General features: G+C 43.8%; 1 protein-coding gene across 4 annotated transcripts in view; it reads right to left on the bottom strand.

The window, feature by feature from the left end:
• Positions 1–14,900, bottom strand: part of dcc (DCC netrin 1 receptor) — a 113,598-nt gene extending 98,698 nt beyond the window's left edge. For 2 of the 4 annotated variants that reach the window (XM_057018798.1, XM_057018799.1), the window contains exon 1: positions 14,199–14,900. In XM_057018798.1, coding sequence (XP_056874778.1) covers positions 14,199–14,328 — 130 coding nt within the window. In that variant the 5' untranslated portion in view covers positions 14,329–14,900. The remainder of the gene's footprint in view (positions 1–14,198) is intronic. The other 2 variants (XM_057018800.1, XM_057018801.1) reach the window with 1 other exon arrangement.
• Positions 14,901–20,569: the final 5,669 nt, after the last annotated feature.

Raw genomic sequence — 20,569 nt, 5'->3', positions numbered from 1 at the left:
TCCTGTTAGAGGCTTAAAGATTTCCACGCTTGGATGTCTTTTTTTCTTACATTTGTTTTTCCAGATTTATTGTTTTTAATCTTCTAAAAGAACATTCTGCCAAAAACAGACAAAGTTTATGTTCTAATGTGATTTGAAAATTAGTAGCCATTTAAGTCATCACTAAACTATTCTATTTATTTTATCTTTATTTAATTTGTTTTTTAAGCTTTTTATTTAGGACAGATTTACAAGCTTCCAAATAATTTATATATCATCAAATTGAAATTATCCAGATAATGAAACATAACTTAAAAAATATGTATAATATAAAAGTCATACTAATGAAAACTAAACAAATGAAAGAACATAAGTGTTGTAATTAACAACCATCTCACTGTCCCGCTACTGCAAGACTATCAGGACAACAGGAAGATTAAGTCATTTATAACCAATAGAAACATGACAAATTAAAAACAGACGTGATGGTAAATATGACTAAACAGCCTCAGTCCCAAGTGCCCCTCCCCCCAGATGACCTCTGACCCTCAGGATAGGGGGACAATACATAGATGTTGATAATAAGAAAAGGACTAAAAGACATTTTGTTCATACAAGAAACACTTAAAGTTACACTTAAAGTTGCCCTGAAAGAGAGAAAACTGAAGGAAATGGAGACCAACAAGGATGCTGTTACAATTTTACCCGCTATGGCACAACCTAGTTTACCCAGAAATTCCCTAAAAACATAAACATATCTTTTCTAACCCTAAGAATGAGCATTAGCTGCTTTATTTCAAATATGTTCTAGTACAATTTAATCCAGTTTGTGACTCAGGGAGGATCCTTTGTCATTGATTTATTATTAGCCAGTAGATGTTGGACTGTTACACACAGGTTTATTCTCATTCTTCTCACAGTGCCTGCTCTCAGCCCCAGATAGTCCTCAAACCCTGAGGCCATCCCAGTTTTCCTGGTTGCTTCCAGAGATGACTTAATATCTTATGAATAGATTAAAATGGCTGCTCAGTCCCAGAACAAGTTTTGGATTGTGGTCTTATTGATGCCACAGGATCTCCAGCAAGATGTGACAAAACCTTTAAAACACATATAAAATACTGTAGAACAGGTTTCAAAATGCTCATCATTGTCAGCTTGTTGAAAATAAAGTTCTAAAGTTCTACCAGTAAAACAGGAAAGACGTTCCCAAACTCAACAAAACCAATTAGATTTGATAAAGCGTTCCTCAAGAGTGAAGTGAGCGTTTGCTCTTTAGCTCTGTTCTCTACCCAGACCATTATCTGATGTCATTTATTCAAGAACTTCAGCTGATATCAGGAGTCCGAATGAGAACCTGCAGTTCTGAGCTCGACCAATCAGGTCTGATGCACCTGATACCCATTCAGAAGCTCCACTGCCCCATTAACTTTGGCTCCTAGCAAAAGTAGCTGCATGCTGCTTTAAAACAGCCCATAAAGCAGACATCAGGAGACACGGAGACCATCTGCTGCACAGCAGCCATGTTCTCTGACCGTCACACGCAAACACACACTGCCACCGGCAGGAAGGCAGAGGTGAAGCCAGATGAGTTGTGCACACACGTGCATGGCCCTCAAGGTGCACTTTACCTTCTTAGCATCTCTCTTTGAGTTGCGCAGACCAACAAGAGGATGATCACACAAATCCACCAAGACTCTGATGGCTGATACATTGTTTGAAGCTTTACATATTGTCCCACTTCCCAAAGTAGACAGCAATAATCCTCCTACACAGGCAGATTACACCAAAGCTTTCAATAAGAACAACAAATAACGCTTGAAAATCCAAACGCCGACTATTTGAAAGCGCTGCAGTTTAGCTGAGAAAAACAACTGCAGGTGAATGCAGATGGGTTCGTTCTGCTGGAGTTCTGCGTTCACTTCTATTCAATCCAAAAGGCTTCAGTTATCCCCGTGGGCGCACAATTAATTGGCTGCACCCCTGTGGGCAAAAGTGTTGTTTTCCTCACTGATCTGTGTGTTACGTGTGTCATGTGTTTAAGTTGCCCTGTGTTGGGATACAAACTCAAACAAGGAAAATGTGCGTCATTTCGTACGTGTTCGTAGAGCTCAGCAAGGTCCCCAAATCTCTGCGACAGTTTCCATTATAGTGATGAGAAAGAAGATGTGAGAGCCACACACACACACACACACACACACACACACACACACACACACACACACACACACACACACACACAAACACACCTGACTGAGTTTTTAGTCTAGCAAGTAATCACACTTATGCAACTTTAGCTAAGACAATGTAAGAACACCATCATGGATTTGGAAATCTGCTGGCCCACTATGCTGAGAGACCTCTTGCCCTGCTGGGCTACAACATGCTGGACCAGGTCCATCAGCAGCTGAGAGCACAAGTTTGTGCTTTTGCTTAATACAGATAAACAGCATAAAGATGATGAGAAAGCCAGCAGACGGCTCTGAGGGCTTCAGTAAGAACAGGAACCTGCTGGCACTTTTATATCCACGGACACAATTCACAGCCCCTCCCTTATTATCACAGCTGCTCCTCAAACACACGCACGCACACGCACACACACGCACGCACACGCACACACTCTGTGACTCCTAATAATGCTGCTCATGCACAGTTTAAGAATTAATCTCCACAAAGTAAAGTCAGCAGTTTACAGCCACACTGACTGCACACACAGTAGTTCAGACTGTACCCATTTAAATTCCCTAATTAAATTATAATTTACATGAGATTAAAGTCTTATGGGAGGTTCAACCTGTTTTAAGGACATTTGGGGAAAGCTGCCCTTGCTCCCACATTATTAAACCTCAAAATAGCTCGTGTGCATCCATATAAATGGACGTCTAGGAAGCAGCTAATCCGTCACACAAATCAGCCCAAACAAAGACACACACACACACACACACACACACACACACACACACACACACCACACACACACACACACACACAGAAAGAGAGCCAGAAGTGGTGTTTAAGGGTGGGAGTGGCAACTGGCCTTTAGAAAAGACCCAGCATATGCTGATTGTCCAGCTGCGTCTGTCTGCTCTGGCTCTGTTCATCTGCGGGTTTCCTGTGGTCCTAAAGGGTTCCACGGGCTTTGGTTCCAACTCAGAGGTCAGACAATGTGTGTGTTTTCATGTATGTTCCACAAAGTCCACAGAGAGACATGAGTGAGGGCACGTGCAGGAAAATGTCTGATTAACAGAGTCTGTTGCTTTCAGGTATAAAAAACAAGGAAGTAAAGCTCATTAGAAGAGCAGTGACAGCTCGGCTTGTTCATTTGAGAAGCATCTTATTAAACGGTTGTGATTCACTTTGCAGGAATGAAGACTCCATTTTTGCTGTGTGTTCACAAGATCAGGAAGCAGCTTACTTTGGGGAAGATGTGTAATTATGTAGATTATTTGATCTTGTCTCCATTTTAAATTCTCTTTGTTTTATCTCAGTCATATCACATCCTGATGGGTTCTGACCAACACTGAGAGGAGGATAAGCATCAACTTTAGAAGCACCTGACACAACATGAGCCGACAGGAAGAAGCTGTTTGACTTTGCAAATGTTCATATTCGGTGAGTGATGAAATATATATTGATGGAGACCGTTCACAGCAGCTCTTCCACGATTCTCTCTGGCATTCCAGCGACCCAAATGACTGACACCATGTCATTCTTTGGTTACTCCCTAACCCTAACCATTACTCCCTAACCCTAACTGTAACCATTACTCCCTAACCCACTATGGGTCACATAGTCAGCAGGACCATCAAGAACCTTTAAGAAGTCAAACTGCACCAACTAAAGCAAGTAACATGTTCCTGTCTTGGTGACCTCCATGAGGTGGTCTGCAGCAGAACACCACGTTCTGTCCCAAACACAAGGCTCACAATCATTAAAGTCTTTGTTTTTTCAGGAATAACTGCTGTATTTCAGAAAGCATGATTGATGCATACGCTGAAGTATTGCTCTGTATTAGAATTTTGTCCTTATTATTCAAATGAGGAATAATGACCTCTTTAGTTTTGCACACATTATTGGCTGAGCACTTCAGACTGACTCACAGCTGCTTCACTCAGCGCCTGGGCCCCGTTTCCCCCACTCATCACGCCTACACTTAAGTCATTCCAGCTAACAAAGGAAGCCTCCAGCCAGTGCTACAAAGAGCAGTGTCGTCTTCATTAGCTGGAAAATACAATTAAAGATGTTTATGTTGAGGAAGTTTACGTGAAGAAAGCAACTCTGTGTTTTCTTTGATTCCATTAAATAATTAGTCACATAAAGGGAGCTTGCTCAGTGTTGATTAAAGCAAAACAGACAGTAGAGGCAACATTTATGAGGCCATCTTCTGTGGGTGAGGGTAGACTGACTTTTACCAATCATGCACCTTCACCATGGAAACTCCTGCAGAACTCAGCACAGCTTCAGCGTTTCTCTGGATGAAGCCAAAAGGTTTGACTTGTTTAAGAGAAGAGTGGAACTGCTGTTAAGCTGAATCCCAATGCTTCCCAGAGGTTTTGAATTGTCTGCAAGGTTTCGAGTGATTTGCGCCCTCCTTTCTCTCGGCCAGCTCTCCCTGCAAAAAGAGATTCTATCTGCCGGCATTTACAGGTGAAATAAAGCTGTAAATAAAAAACCTTGAAATTAAATAGTCTGATGAAGCTGTCTCTCAGGAGGACCACCCCAAGGCCGGTGCGCAGCTCTGCTGAGGAAGATATGGTTGTTAGAACCACCGGCTTTAAAAGCAGATGATTGACAGCACCTCAGAGCCCACACAACAGCCTCTTGGAATGGTGGGAATATTTCAGCATCCTCTGTTCACTACTGACACTGCCGGGTGAATCACAAAACCATTACTTTCCAAGAGAAACGCTTCAGATGAGACAAGGAATGAGACCATAGAAATGGCTCTTACTGTAGTGTGGGTCCAACCAAATAGGTATTTGATTGTAGAGAAGTTTAAAGGGGCCATTTCCTGACAGTGAACCACAGAGGCTGCCGTGCTTGTGTCACTGGGAATAATCCCAGAACAGCACGGACACCATTTTCCGTGAAGAAAAGGTTCAACTGGTCTAAAGCTAAGGCTACTGGTTTGGGATGAAAACCGGATGGAGCAAAGCAAATGCAACCTCTTTAACCCATATGAAGTATAAAACACATTACTTTGCACCAGTTTGTCCATGCAGAGGTCCATATTTAGCACCATTAACCCCCCCACACACACCTTATTTAAGAAGATGCATCCTGGTGTATTTACAGCTATTGATTCATCCAATTATGACATAAATGCACTGTTACATCTCAGTGTACTCAAGCCTCAATTTACACTGTAGTTAAGTGTGTGTGCGTGTGCGTGTGTGTGTGTGTGTGTGTGTGTGTGTGTGTGTGTGAATAATTCATAACAGTCCAACTTTTCCACTTACAAGAATGTGCTGCTCATGTACACATATGAAGCTGTATGTAAAGAACAAATTGGGCCATCTTCTTTTATCATTATGGGATGTCATGAATAATTTCTGCAGGTTGGTTCATCTGCAGCGCTGCTTACGGTGCTTCTTATTCAGGCCATATTTATGTCATGTTGCAACCACGGACAAGAAACCAGAGCCCAGAGAGGAAATATGGAAACGATGCTGATGTTTACGTTTTTATCTCATCAATTTCTCCACAAACATGGCCCAACCTCCACCTCCTTACTGTTCAAGTCATTAAATAATAATATGTCAGTCATATGTCATGGCACCCAATTCATTAAGGCAAATTAACAAAAATGATAGTAAGCACTTGTAAGCTCATTTGCTACATGAACGGTGGCTGACTATTAGGATTAATGTTGAGTTTATCATAGCATTATTAAAGAGTCACAAGTGTTAGCATGTAGCGTGTGTGGGGGACGGTTTTAGCCTTTTAAAACACACTTCTACACACACGCTACACACTTCTGATGGAAAAGGTTCCTCATCAAAGAGAAGAGAAGATGCTTTCATTTGCACTATACACTTTAGTAGTATGAGCAAACTACAAGGCCGGATGGGTCTCGCACGCGCGCACACACACACACACACACATACACGCACACACACACACACACACACAAATAACATGTTTTATTCTTTTATGTCTTTAAAGGTGTATTTAATTAGCTTTAGGCTCATTTATTACTGTTCTTGTGTCAGTAATTCACTTTATTTTCAAGAATATTTCAGTTTCTGAGGTATATAATTTTAATTTAATGAGAAATGGATCTTGTCTCACATCTATAATTAGATTTTGGTCCCTGACTTTGTTCCATTTGGACTGTCTTAGATTTTTATACCGTACAAATTCCCTAAGCAGTAAACCAACAACAGTTGTTTGAGACTTTAAGACTAACACTTGGCTCCAGTTGTGATCACAATGTGACAGTCGTTGCGTCATCTGTTGAAGTGTCCCTGCAGTGGTGCTGACATCACACTGGGACATGAGTGTGAGCATGAGTGTGAGCACGAGCATGTGTGTGCACACCCCTGGCTACATTTTGCCACTGATGCGCTTTGACACCAACACTGCAGGTGGTGAGTTCACATGATGACTGAGCATTACACACTGGAGACCTACTGACGTGTCCACAAGCTTTCCTCCTCTGGGGTGTGTGTGTGTGTGGTGTGTGTGTGTGTGTGTGTGTGTGTGTGTGTGTGTGTGTGTGTGTGTGTGAATAATTCATAACAGTCCAACTTTTCCACTTACAAGAATGTGCTGCTCATGTACACATATGAAGCTGTATGTAAAGAACAAATTGGGCCATCTTCTTTTATCATTATGGGATGTCATGAATAATTTCTGCAGGTTGGTTCATCTGCAGCGCTGCTTACGGTGCTTCTTATTCAGGCCATATTTATGTCATGTTGCAACCACGGACAAGAAACCAGAGCCCAGAGAGGAAATATGGAAACGATGCTGATGTTTACGTTTTTATCTCATCAATTTCTCCACAAACATGGCCCAACCTCCACCTCCTTACTGTTCAAGTCATTAAATAATAATATGTCAGTCATATGTCATGGCACCCAATTCATTAAGGCAAATTAACAAAAATGATAGTAAGCACTTGTAAGCTCATTTGCTACATGAACGGTGGCTGACTATTAGGATTAATGTTGAGTTTATCATAGCATTATTAAAGAGTCACAAGTGTTAGCATCTAGCGTGTGTGGGGGACGGTTTTAGCCTTTTAAAACACACTTCTACACACACGCTACACACTTCTGATGGAAAAGGTTTCCTCATCAAAGAGAAGAGAAGATGCTTTCATTTGCACTATACACTTTAGTAGTATGAGCAAACTACAAGGCCGGATGGGTCTCGCACGCGCGCACACACACACACACACATACACGCACACACACACACACACACACACAAATAACATGTTTTATTCTTTTATGTCTTTAAAGGTGTATTTAATTAGCTTTAGGCTCATTTATTACTGTTCTTGTGTCAGTAATTCACTTTATTTTCAAGAATATTTCAGTTTCTGAGGTATATAATTTTAATTTAATGAGAAATGGATCTTGTCTCACATCTATAATTAGATTTTGGTCCCTGACTTTGTTCCATTTGGACTGTCTTAGATTTTTATACCGTACAAATTCCCTAAGCAGTAAACCAACAACAGTTGTTTGAGACTTTAAGACTAACACTTGGCTCCAGTTGTGATCACAATGTGACAGTCGTTGCGTCATCTGTTGAAGTGTCCCTGCAGTGGTGCTGACATCACACTGGGACATGAGTGTGAGCATGAGTGTGAGCACGAGCATGTGTGTGCACACCCCTGGCTACATTTTGCCACTGATGCGCTTTGACACCAACACTGCAGGTGGTGAGTTCACATGATGACTGAGCATTACACACTGGAGACCTACTGACGTGTCCACAAGCTTTCCTCCTCTGGGGTGTGTGTGTGTGTGTGTGTGTGTGTGTGTGTGTGTGTGGTGTGTGTGTGTGTGTGTGAGAGAGAGAGAGAGGAGAGAGAGAGAGAGAGAGAGAGAGAGAGAGAGAGAGAGAGAGAGAGAATGCTTAAGTTTTAGTGACATTTCTCCTAAATCTGGTAATTTTCTTCAGTGTTGGGCTTTTTCAGGTCAGTGGTGATGATTCTCCTTTTAAACCTCAGGACTCCTCTGATGGTCTTAACCGCTCTGACATTCTTGGGGGGGGGGGGGGTGACTGACCACTACACTACACTCAGTCTTAATCCACAATATTCAAGTTTAAATGTTTTACAGGTGTGTTGTACTCATTTACAACAAAAACCCAAATGACCATCCATCCATCCATCCATCCATCCATCCATCCATCCATCCATCCATCATCCATCCATCCATCCATCCATCCATCCATCCATCCATCCATCCATCCATCCATCCATCCATCCATCCATCCATCCATCCATCCATCCATCCATCCTCTACCGCTTATCCGGGTCGGGTCGCGGGGGCAGCAGCCTAAGAAGAGAAGCCCAGACTTCCCTCTCCCCAGCTACTCCTTCCAGCTCATCCGGAAGGATCCCCAGGCGTTCCCAGACCAGTCGAGAGACATAGTCTCTCCAGCGTGTCCTGGGTCTTCCCGGGGGGTCTCCTACCAGAGGGACATACCCTGAGCACCTCACCAGGGAGGCGTCCAGGGGGCATCCTGACTAGGTGCCCATGCCACCTCATCTGGCTCCTCTCAACGCGGAGGAGCAGCGGCTCTACTCCAAGCTCCTCCCGGATGGCAGAGCTTCTCACCCTATCTCTAAGGGAGAGCCCAGCCACCCTACGGAGGAAACTCATTTCGGCTGCTTGTACCCGTGATCTTGTTCTTTCGGTCATGACCCAAAGCTCATGACCATAGGTGAGGGTAGGAACGAAGATTGACCGGTAAATTGAGAGCTTCGCCTTTCGGCTCAGCTCTCTCTTCACCACTACGGACCGGTGCAGAGTCCGCATTACTGCGGATGCCGCCTGTTGATCTCCTACTCCATTCTTCCCCCACTCGTGAACAAGACCCCGAGGTACTTGAACTCCTCCACTTGGGGCAGGATCTCCTCCTTGACCCGGAGAAGGCACTTCACCTTTTTCCGGTTGAGAACCATGGCCTCGGATTTGGAGGTGCTGATTTTCATCCCAGCCGCTTCACATGCGGCGGCGAACCGATCCAGTGATAGTTGGCGGTCACGGGCCAATGACGCCAACAGTACAACATCATCTGCAAAAAGCAGAGACCCGATCCTGAGGTCACCAAATCGGACCCCCTCAACACCATGACTGCACCTAGAAATTCTGTCCATAAAAATTATGAACAGAATCGGTGACAAAGGGCAGCCCTGGCAGAGACCAACCCTCATTGGAAACAAGTTCGACTTACTGCCAGCAATGTGGACCAAACTCTGGCACCGATCGTACAGGGAGCGGACGGCCCGACTCTCTGAGGACCCCCCACAGGACCCCCCAAGGGACACGGTCTAATGCCTTCTTCAAGTCCACAAAATACATGTGGACTGGTTGGGCAAACTCCCATGCACCCTCGAGGACTCTGCTGAGGGTGTAGAACTGGTCCATTGTTCCACGCCCAGGACGAAAACCACATTGCTCCTCCTGAATCCGAGGTTCGACTATCCGGCAGACCCTCCTCTCCAGTACCCCTGAATAGACCTTACCAGGGAGGCTGAGGAGTGTGATCCCCCTATAGTTGGAACTCCCCCTTCTTAAAAAGAGGGACTACCACCCCGGTCTGCCAATCCAGCGGCACTGCCTCCGATGTCCACGCGATGTTGCAGAGTCGAGTCAACCACGACAGCCCTACAACATCCAGAGCCTTAAGGAACTCTGGGCGGATCTCATCCACCCCGGGGCCTTGCCACCGAGGAGTTTTTTGACTACCTCGGCAACTTCAGCCCCGGAGATATGAGAGCCTATCCCCAGGTCCCCAGGGCCTGCTTCCTCACTGGAAGGCGTGTTGGTGGGATTGAGGAGGTCCTCGAAGTATTCCTTCCACCGATCCACAACATCCCGAGTTGAGGTCAGCAGCACACCATCACCACTATACACAGTGTTGACAGTGCACTGCTTCCCCTTCCTCAGACGCCTGATGGTGGTCCAGAACCTTTTCGAGGCCGTCCAAAAGTCGTTCACCATGGCCGAACTCTTCCCATGCCGGGTCTTTGCCTCGGCAACAGCCGTAGCTGCGCTCCACTTGGCACGCCGGTACCCATCTGCTGCCTCAGGAGTCCCACAGGCCAGTAAGGCCCGATATGACTCCTTCCTCAGCTTGACGGCATCCCTCACTGCTGGTATCCACCAGGCCTGGCTCCAGGAGGGGTCCCCGGTGACCCGCATCCGGGCAAGGGAAACTTGGTACCAATGTTGTTTTTCATCATGAGGGGGTCCTGGGCTACGCTTTGTCTGATCCCTCACCTAGGACCTGTTTGCCATGGGTGGCCCTACCAGGGGCATATAGTCCCAGACAACGGAGCTCCTAGGATCATTGGGACACGCAAACCCCTCCACCACGATAAGGTGGTAGCCCAGGAGTAGTAGACATTGTAGACAATATAAAATGTGTGTTTATTACCATTTAGTACAGGCAACAGTGGCAGGAAACGCTCCTGCTGATGGACAGATGAGTAAAGCAGGAGGAGAAGCGAGTTCAAAGGCGTGACAGGAAATATAAATCATGACTGCCAAATCAATGTTATCTTTTCAGAAAATAACCCATCAAAACTGTAACTTTGCATTAAGAGATGAAGCGTTTTCATCTGAAACCTGTTCGCAACCTGTATTTACTGTGTGTGCATGTGTGCGTGTGTGTGTGTGTGTGTGTGTGTGTGTGTGTGTGTGTGTGTGTGTGTGTGTGTGTGTGTTCTAATGAGGATGCATCACTAATCTTTATAAGTGGCTATAAATCCAGCTAGCTGTGCAGGGGTGATGCCTGGTGGGGGAGGGGCAGCAGGGGTTGCTACTGGGGTGTTCAGTGAGCGTTCAGGATTCAATAGTTTCACTTGCTCACATGACACCTTTATGAATATTTATGAGCGGAATCTACTGCAGTCGGGGTGATCCATCTCATCTGGCAGGAGCCGTGGTGCTGCTGAGGAAGTGATTGTGTCCAGGATGTTTTTGGGCCTCCTGCCAAACACCACCGACCTCAGCGACTCGATCAGTGTGGGTGAGAACAGCGTTATGGAACCAAAACCCTGTGCACATGTGTGCCAACCCCCCTTCCGACCTCTCCTCCCAACCTCAGACCAACTTCCCCCAGCAAAGACAAACATTTCTCTTTAATGATCGTTTGGTCACAGCGGCTCGGCTGCACGCAGCAAACGTGTCAGGATGCCGCACGAAAACCTGCGAGTTTGGTTCAGACACCCCGGGGAAGATTTCTCCCAAAACTACAAGCTAATCGGGCCCGTGTGAGTAAATACTCCCCCTCATACTCAAAATTCAGTCGGTTGCTCGTCCCAGTTTACATGCAACGGAGAAAATCAGATAACTGACAGTGTCCCCCTCCTCAACACTAGGGGGCGATATCCATCATTTCAGCAGGTTGTTATTTGTCCTACATCATCACATAATAAGTATGTGGAGTCAGGTGGCACAGCAGCATTACAGACAGATTCAGGTTCTGCCTCGTGCTCACCACCAGTTGTTTGAACGTTTTGAAAGTTTTGGTTTTGTTGTTTTTGTAATTGTGCAGGTTGTGCAGCATTAGCACGTGTTGACTGTGAAAATCGTGAACAACACAAATCCAGTTGTTCAAAGAAGATCCACCTCCACAGGTGGTTTGTTACCAAAAATCTGATTCAAATGTCGACGTTGCATCACTGCAGCGCGACAAACAACGTCCGACATGTGTATGTAGCATGTGGATCACTCTCTTCTGTGTGAACATCCTGGTTTCACTCCCATTCACGCCGGCAAAATCGCACTTTCTGATCAATCATCTGGATGTTACAGTCGGAGAGAGAGGACACTGATATCAGTGGGGCTAACACCTGTACATGCACGTCCGCTGTCCTGTTATTGTCAGATTAAGGATATAATTTTTTTTTAAGCATCATGTAAATGTAGAGAGGAGGACCGGCGGACAGACGGAGGGACAGATGGATGGACGGAGGGAAAAACATCTCCAAGACATCTAAACCTCCAGCCTATCTGATGGACTGTCTTCATTATGCTTTATTGTGTCGCCATTATTCAGCTCAGCTGACAATATAATACTGTGAAGGTTCCATTTTAATGTGATGTGTGATTAAAAGTAGCTCCTCCTGGATCAGATGCTCATTTTTACTACTGGTTTTTACTGGCTATCATCAGTAAATGGTTGAAAGGGCAACTGTAGGTGATCAATCCATGAATTTCACACATCTAAGATGATGTTTGAATTTAGTTTTGAATTAATTAATATGGTGATGGTGAAAGCAATCACGTCCCCATCTCACAATCAATATCCTGATATCAGGAGACAGATTAGCATGCTTTTCAGCAGCACGTAGTTGAGGGTGATCATTTGACATATAATTAGTGGATCAATAACCTATCATAAATTGAAGGACATCTGTGCTGTTGGGGACCTTTAGATCAGTGGGGGACTTTCATTTATTTTATTTGAAGCTGAGCTGGATCAATATTACATCAGCATGTAGAATCCTGCCGGACAAATGTGAAGATGTTATGCTAGCATAATGGGTTGGCTCAGTACAACAACCCTGAATAAAGGGCATGAAGTAAGAAAAGTAGAAATGAAACAGATGTAAGGAGAAAGAAGAGAACTGAGGAGACATTAAAGGTAGGAAAATAAGACTGACTGAGGTTGACATGGTTGACAACTTATGAATGCTAATTACATAATCAAAGTCAAGAAGGTCGCTGGGATGGACGTAAGGGTTAAATAGGATTTAGTGCAACAACCCTGTGCTTTGAACTGTTTAATCTAGGTTATTTAGAATGCTTCACAGCTTCCTGTCACTGTATCTAGCTCTACACTGATGGAAGCAGCTGATTGAACTCATCATAAACAACAAAATGAGCAGTCATTTAAATCACAGCTGAGGACGGAGTTCCTCTTTCCCAACTGTTCTGGGCGGTCAGTCTGGGTGTTCTCACACCAGGATGGTCCAGACGGCTCAGTCCAGTTGGACCTCTCTCACCTCCATTGACTTAGAACACTTGAAGGTGGACCCAACGGCCGAGACAACGTGGTAACAACTGCTCAGTCGCACCGGTCCAGCACCAATGGCAGCGGCCAGAAAGAAAGGAGCACCAGAAAAGTCTCCTCTTCAGCCAGCTCGATCAGCACAGAAACGCTCCTCCGAGCATTTATCCATCTACACCTCCTCACTACTCCACATCTGCACGGGAGACATTTTCCAACTTTTTCTGCCTCTGCTAGCCTGCTCACAGTCTCACAGGCTAACACCGGCGTAACATACGAGCTTGAGGAGCATCTCCTGGTAATGTCATCTGTCTTTCAGTTCATCATCTGCAGCAGGGTCTAAATGATGACGCGAGGAATCAAACCTGCTTGTTGTGTGTAACCACCAAGCTGTCTCCCAAAGTGTGAGTAAAACTGTCAGCAGAGGATTTAAACGGTTGAGAAATCTGAGCGGCCCACAACATGAGCTGCTCCAGCTCTCTGTGTGTTTCAGCCCGCCTGTGTGTGCCTCTGCTCCCCGACCACCAATTAGCTTAATTAAAGCGTTTTGGCCATAATTTATTGATTGCGGAGGAGTCACCCAGTCAGATTGCCGACTGTTTAGTGAGGAAAATCACAAAGCAAAACAGCAAACAGCAAATGAGTATTGAAAGATGCTTCATCTGGGGTGTTTGGATACGTTTGGTCTTTATGAGCGGATGGACTGAGGTTTAGGGGTTTGGAGCAAACAGTCAAGCAGAAACTAGATTAGTTCGAGACCAGAATCACCAGCGGTCAATCCCAGGAACATGAAGAAGGCACATTCCAAATGCAAACAAGAGAAAGAGTGATACCTGCTGGAGGCTGCTGAACGGTGCCTTTCTTCAGAAAGACGCGTGCACACACGCACACAGGTAAGGGATTTACATAGCAAGGGCAAGGACGCGCAACAACGTGTGACTCCGGTCTGCACCACCCGCACACACGCGCATTCATGCAGGCGCACAGAGGCGCCCAGCGTGAGATGAAAACGGACTTACCGTGCGCTGCGGGCTGAGCAGACAGGATCCAGCAGAGCAGCAGCAGGTAAAGTCCTCCTCTCCTGTTCATCCTGAGCACCACCACCTCCTCCCCGGCAGCAGCAGAGCACCCAGCCGACGGCAGCTCCATGCTGCGCTGCTTCACTTGCGACCAGGCAGAGGAACCGCCGGAGCGCGCACAACCCCGCTGACCACGGATGCCTTCAAACAAATCTACACAATCCGGAGTCACTTGAAATAAGAGGGGAAACGAGGAGGAGACCCCAACACAGGGTGGCGAGTCACACCGCTGATGATACCAATGAAGAGGAGGACGCAGAGGAAGGAGAAACGAGGGCTCAGGAAACCTCCCCTCTTCTCAAAATTTAAATGACCAGGTTAAAAAAAAGGAGGAGGGGGGTAAAGAATCTAAAAATCCATGGGAGTTTCCGTCTCTTCAAAGCCAAGAAGTTCCAGGAGCTATGAAGGCAGAGTCTCCATCACGCCTGGCCAGGTTCCTGCTGTCAGTGAGTTCCTTCCACTCCACGCTGCCTCCACAGAGGTCTGCTTCGTCTGCCGGGGAGGAGTGGGAGAAAGGGAGAGAGTGAAGGAAGGTGTCCAATCCACTCTCTCACTCCGCCGTGGAAAGGGAGGGAGGGGGGCTGGAGACCACAGATGAGTGTGAAGTCGTTGATCTAAAGAGGCTGGAGGTAAAGCCAGGAACCGGATCGGAGAGCTGGGGGGCCACAGGGCTGCAGAAGGAGCCGCATCACGGCGGCGGGGAGCGCCTGGAGAGATTAGTTGAACTCTCCTGCCCTCTCTGGTCGCACCAGGAACTTAATTACAGATCAGAATCCACTGTCGAGTGTGGCCACTAATCTATGTGGTTGTCGGCAAATAGTTTAACTATCAGAGGCTGATGGAGGATTCAGGTCAGTCCAGCCCCTGGCTAAACGTTTGCTAACATTAGTTAACTGAAATCTACACTGATTTCTTTATTAGAATTTTTTTTATTATTTTTATTTTTATTATTATTATTAGATAACCAGACTTTTCTAGCTGTGGCAGCTGCCCAACAGGGGGCGATAGAGGTCCGTTAGTGTTTCCGATTTTTATAGTAAAAACCAATTACTGAACAATGAACAATCACTTATTTTAAGTGAAGGCTAGGGTGCCTAAATTAAAAACAGAAGTGATCCTTTCTGTAGGAAATAGACCATTGTTAATTTTTGAGGAGCGACGTGGGAACAGAAAACTTGCCCAGTTCGTTAATGTTTTGGGAACAGCCCGAGTGACGGGAAATGGTAAAAACACATCAGAAAAGACCGACCTGTGACAGTAGGGTCAGCTCTTTTCACTCCATTTGATCAAGTACACTTATTTACTGTAGCGACATAGACGATAATAGCTAAATGCTAATATCAGCTAAAAAAAAAATTTCTTGTAACGACTGTGAGAAAGATGGCAAACTTCCTCGTAAAAGAGGTGATCAGTGCTTCAACAGAGCTCTACAAACTGCAGGTTTATCAGGCGCCGATTGTTCTCGCTTGTCAACGAAGGTAAAATCTCTCTAGCCTTTTTTGTTTGCTCGTAATCAGACTGCTTCACACTTCTTTTGAAAGAAATGATGAAAAAGTAACTCAGAAACATGTTCAGGGATTTTCTTTCAGTTTGTTTTCACAGTTTTTTTTGTATCCATATTTCAATGGTGTAAATTATAATCATATTGTGCAATATTTTTTAGAAACCCGTGAGTTAATTAATGGCCCTCATTTTATTTGATGTACTCGACTTTTCAGTGTGTTTATATCATTCTTGCCTGTGTATCATTTAGCATTTTAAGCTCAATAAATCCAAATAATATTGGACCTGGATTTCAAACATTTGAAAACCTTACCAGATCCTATGGCTGCTGGTCAGTGCAAAGGCAAATGAAAGAACTGTTGTTAGTAGAACTGTTTTAGGACTGTCTACCTTCCTATAATTATCTGCTGCAAAAAGCAGTATTGTTGGTGAAAAGACAACTTAGATCTAATCTCTTTGTCAAAAAAGTAAACAAATGTAGTAAACTAGAACCTTTACCTTCAGGTGAAATAATTGGTTTAGTGTTTGGGACATTTACTTTGAACATTTCTAAAATTCTGACAGTTTTTTTTTAGTTAATTTTGTCACAGTTCTAATATTTTGGTTACGCATTTTTATTAACAGAAATGATACTTGTGTTTTATGGTCCCTGCAATCTTTTTATTTTGACAACAAAGCCCATTTTGACAATAAAAGAAAACATTAAAAAATTCAGTTTGCGGCATTTTCAGTCTACAAACATTTATCATGTCAGAAATGTTTTTGGTAAATATCAGTTATCGCCCATACCAGCTATATTAATATCAGATATCGGTACATGCCAAACATATCAGTGCATCTCTATGCCTGAGTTGTGCTTTGTTTGTGTCTGATAATGGTACTCTAATTGTACGTAGAGAATTCAAGGATTTTTTTGAACACAACGTATTGGTCATGTGACCTCCCACCCCACCAGACCTCCACTATTGGGCCAGCAGAGTGCAGGCTTAATTTTAGCCTAATAATTGGCAGTTATCTCTCAGGTACTGTCTCTTTCAAAATCAGCTGTTTATATGAGTAGATGTCCACCTGTACCATGTCCACCAGTACCCTTTCCCTTAGCTACTGGAGCATGACTGTTGCATTGCAAGGACCAAGCAGCATGACACAGAACTGCTTAAACCACTGTGAGCTGGTGAAGGTCTTTGGTCTTGCATCCAATACCAATTGCCACTATTATAAATTCTGGCAAGCCAGCACTCGTCCACATGGTACTATCAACATCTTATTTCCAAATGCCTTTTCCACAGTTACTGTCATCATTTCTGCATTGGTTGGGGATGAAGAATGGACCATGAGTGCCTGGGAGAACTCTAAGTTGCACCAGGAAATGAGGGGACCATGTGTCCAGCAGGAGCTCATGTAGTGCCTTTTCCTTTCAGTTCCAGTGCTGGATGAGTTTCCTGACTGGGGAGCTTCCTTCCTCACTGGCGCGCTTCCTCACTGCTCCAGCCGCGGTGGTGTGTTGTTAGTGGGACGCGGGAGAGCTGTGGCTCTAGAGGAACCAACTTGTTGCATATATTGTATATTGCTTGTATTATTAATGTATTTCTATGAACTATGCCTAGTCTCTCCTCTACCTGTCCTCCCCCTTCTCCTCTCTCTCTACCCAGCCGGCCATCAGCAGGAGGGTCCCCCTACATGAGCCTGGTCCTGCTCAAGGTTTCTTCCTATTAAAGGGGAGTTTTTCCTTGCCACTGTTGCTTGTTGGGGGTCAGGCCCTGGGATTCTGGAAAGCACCTGGAGACAATTTTGATTGTAATAGATGTTATATAAATAAAGCTTGATTGATATAGCTTAGATGGCGTTCTCTGCATGGCTGTTATAACTGACAGGGTGGTTAAACAAAGTGGTAGTTTATTGGCATCAGTATTCCTGCTGTTCTCCAGTTGGTGGTAGACCCTTGGTTCTGCAACCATCAGGAAAGCCTCAGTAATTTATCCTCTCAGCTTTTTCATCTACCAGTGGTTCAGCTTACTCGCATGCTACAGTGCTTCTATTTCTTTTTTGATGTTTGAATAAAGCTTCGTGATGTTATGATCCCACTTCTGACACCATTACAGCAAGCTGTTGTTTAACTACCGCTACACATGTAACAGTAGTTGAAACACCCTCCCTTAAAATGCACAGCCCAAAACATTAGTACACACCACACTACTAAACTTTTACATAAAACTCTCATTACTTCCATGAGTTCCATGGTGTCCCCATGTTTTTTTTCTTTTATTGAGCACTGCCATGTGAAATGTGCCAGACAATTGACAAATTGAGTTTGAGTTTAAATTCAGTAAGGATAAAGGCATAAACTGGACATCTAATTGAAACACAAAATGTCAGATATGTCTTCTCAGTGTCCACAATGTCAGGGTTAATAAAACCAAAAGGTGACTAAATGGATTTTTTTTACAGCACTGAGGACTTCCAACTCCCAAAGCTTTAACATTTTTATGTGCAGTCTAAACTACAAATACAATGAAATACCTATTAATACAAATGAGAAATAATATTAGAGAGGGGTGTAGTTGCCTCAGGTCACAAATGCTCAAATATTTTATCTTCTGTCTGAGTAAAGGAGACACAAAGCATTAAAATGAATATGACATTTAATTGAAAAAAAATAAGTTGACTAATGTTGTTGAATGATTATTGAGAGGAAATAATCACCTCAACTTTGGGAGCAATGTAAGATGATGCACAGTTATTTATGGACCAAATGAAGAATACATCAGCCTCTCCTATATCTTGTCATTTTTAACTAAAAATGTATTTTCAAGCACAAATGTTTTCAAAAATGTTTTCATTTAATGCATTTTTAGAACCAGATTACTGAAATCATCGTGCTAAACTTGTGTGAAAACTTGTGATGTCTGATTTGCTGTGGAAACACAAGATGACTGAACTCCAGGATCTCCTGAGGTGTCATGTGTAACAGATAACAGATAATACAGACGTTCCGCCAGATGTTGGGCAATATTACAGGCAGGTTGCTTGTGAGTTTTGTATGGAAAAGCTTGAAATGGTAATTTCAAAGCACTGGTTTGTGGTACTCTTCATGAATCCATGTTTGTCACCAAAGCTGCAAATGTAATGAGTTATTTATGGAGCATAAATAATTGATTTGCCACATATTCTACATATACTGCAATGATAGCATGAAAGAAAGTAGTAGTAGTAGTAGTAGTAGTAGTAGTAGTGGTAGAAGTAGTAGTAGTAGACGTAGTAGTAGTAGCAGTAGCAGTAGAAGTAGTAGTAGTGGTAGTAGTAGTAGTAGTAGTAGTAGAAGTAGTAGTAGTAGAAGTAGTAGTAGTGGTAGTAGTAGTATTGAAGTAGTAGTAGTGGTAGTAGTAGTAGAGTAGTAGTAGTAGTGGTAGTAGTAGTATTGAAGTAGTAGTAGTAGTGGTAGTAGTAGCAGTAGTAGTAGTAGTGGTAGTAGTAGTATTGAAGTAGTAGTAGTAGTTAGTAGTAGTAGTAGTAGTAGTAGTAATGGTAGAAGTAGTAGTAGTAGACGTAGTAGTAGTAGTAGTAGCAGTAGAAGTAGTAGTAGTGGTAGTAGTAGTAGTAGTAGTAGTAGAAGTAGTAGAAGTAGAAGTAGTAGTAGTGGTAGTAGTAGTATTGAAGTAGTAGTAGTGGTAGTAGTAGTAGAGTAGTAGTAGTAGTGGTAGTAGTAGTATTGAAGTAGTAGTAGTGGTAGTAGTAGTAGTAGTAGACGTAGTAGTAGTAGTAGTGGTTGTAGTAGTATTGAAGTAGTAGTAGTAGTCGTAGTAGTAGTAGTAGTGGTTGTAGTAGTATTGAAGTAGTAGTAGTGGTAGTAGTAGTAGTAGAAGTAGTAGTAGTAGTCGTAGTAGTAGTAGTAGTGGTTGTAGTAGTATTGAAGTAGTGGCAGTAGTAGTAGTAGTAGTGGTAGTAGTAGTAGTGGTAGTAGTAGTAGAGAAATGAAAGAAATACTCCACCATTTTTAATGGAATCTTTGAAGCTACTTTTATAATAATATGTTGATTTTTATTTGAACTGAATTTTAATGAAAATAAATCAAGTTGTACTGCCTATTGTTACAATTAACAAATGTTCTCACTTGCTGACCCCAGCCTGGTGCAGTTCTCTTTCATGTTGAAACATATGAAAACACTAATTGGGCCACATGTTCAGGTGTTCTTTTGACACATGCACTCATTTACTCCTGATTAGGCTGTTCTGTAGAAACTGGGCGAGGACTGAAGGACAATAAATCACTTAGCTCAACATATCCTCAGCTGTCCTCCCAGCCACAGCCTGCCTCCCTTGGTCCTCTCTCACATGAGAGTTGAGCCCCTCTGGAGGACAGATGAGAGACCCATCCAGTGCTTAGGGAAGGTAATAGATGTCCCTTTGTTCAGGGGTGGGGAGCCCAGTCCTACGAGGACACGATCCAGTAGGTAGACAAGCCTTTTCACCTGGAGTCCTATTTTCCTTGGTGAAAGCAACAGAATACCTCCTGTGTGCAACACCTGAAATCAAAAATTAATTTTTAGTCATTTTTGTACAAATTTTTAAGGGAAAAGGGTCATTTTTTTAAATGAGAAACCATTAGCTATGCACAGATTTGGCAGGGAGGATCTAATCCAATCCCATTCCAATTCCTCCATTCTGCTATGCTCAGCTCAACCGGTTTGGGTTTCCAGTGGTTCCTCTGCCTACAAAAAGTACCTTTTAATCATACAAGAGCTCTGATGTACTCTGATAAAGAGTTCATGATTATATTGCTTTGTGCTCCTTCACTCCTCTTTATGTAA

This window comes from Takifugu flavidus, chromosome 20 (assembly GCF_003711565.1).
Source record: "Takifugu flavidus isolate HTHZ2018 chromosome 20, ASM371156v2, whole genome shotgun sequence".
NCBI lineage: Eukaryota > Metazoa > Chordata > Actinopteri > Tetraodontiformes > Tetraodontidae > Takifugu > Takifugu flavidus.
This window is presented reverse-complemented; position numbering and strand designations above follow the sequence as displayed.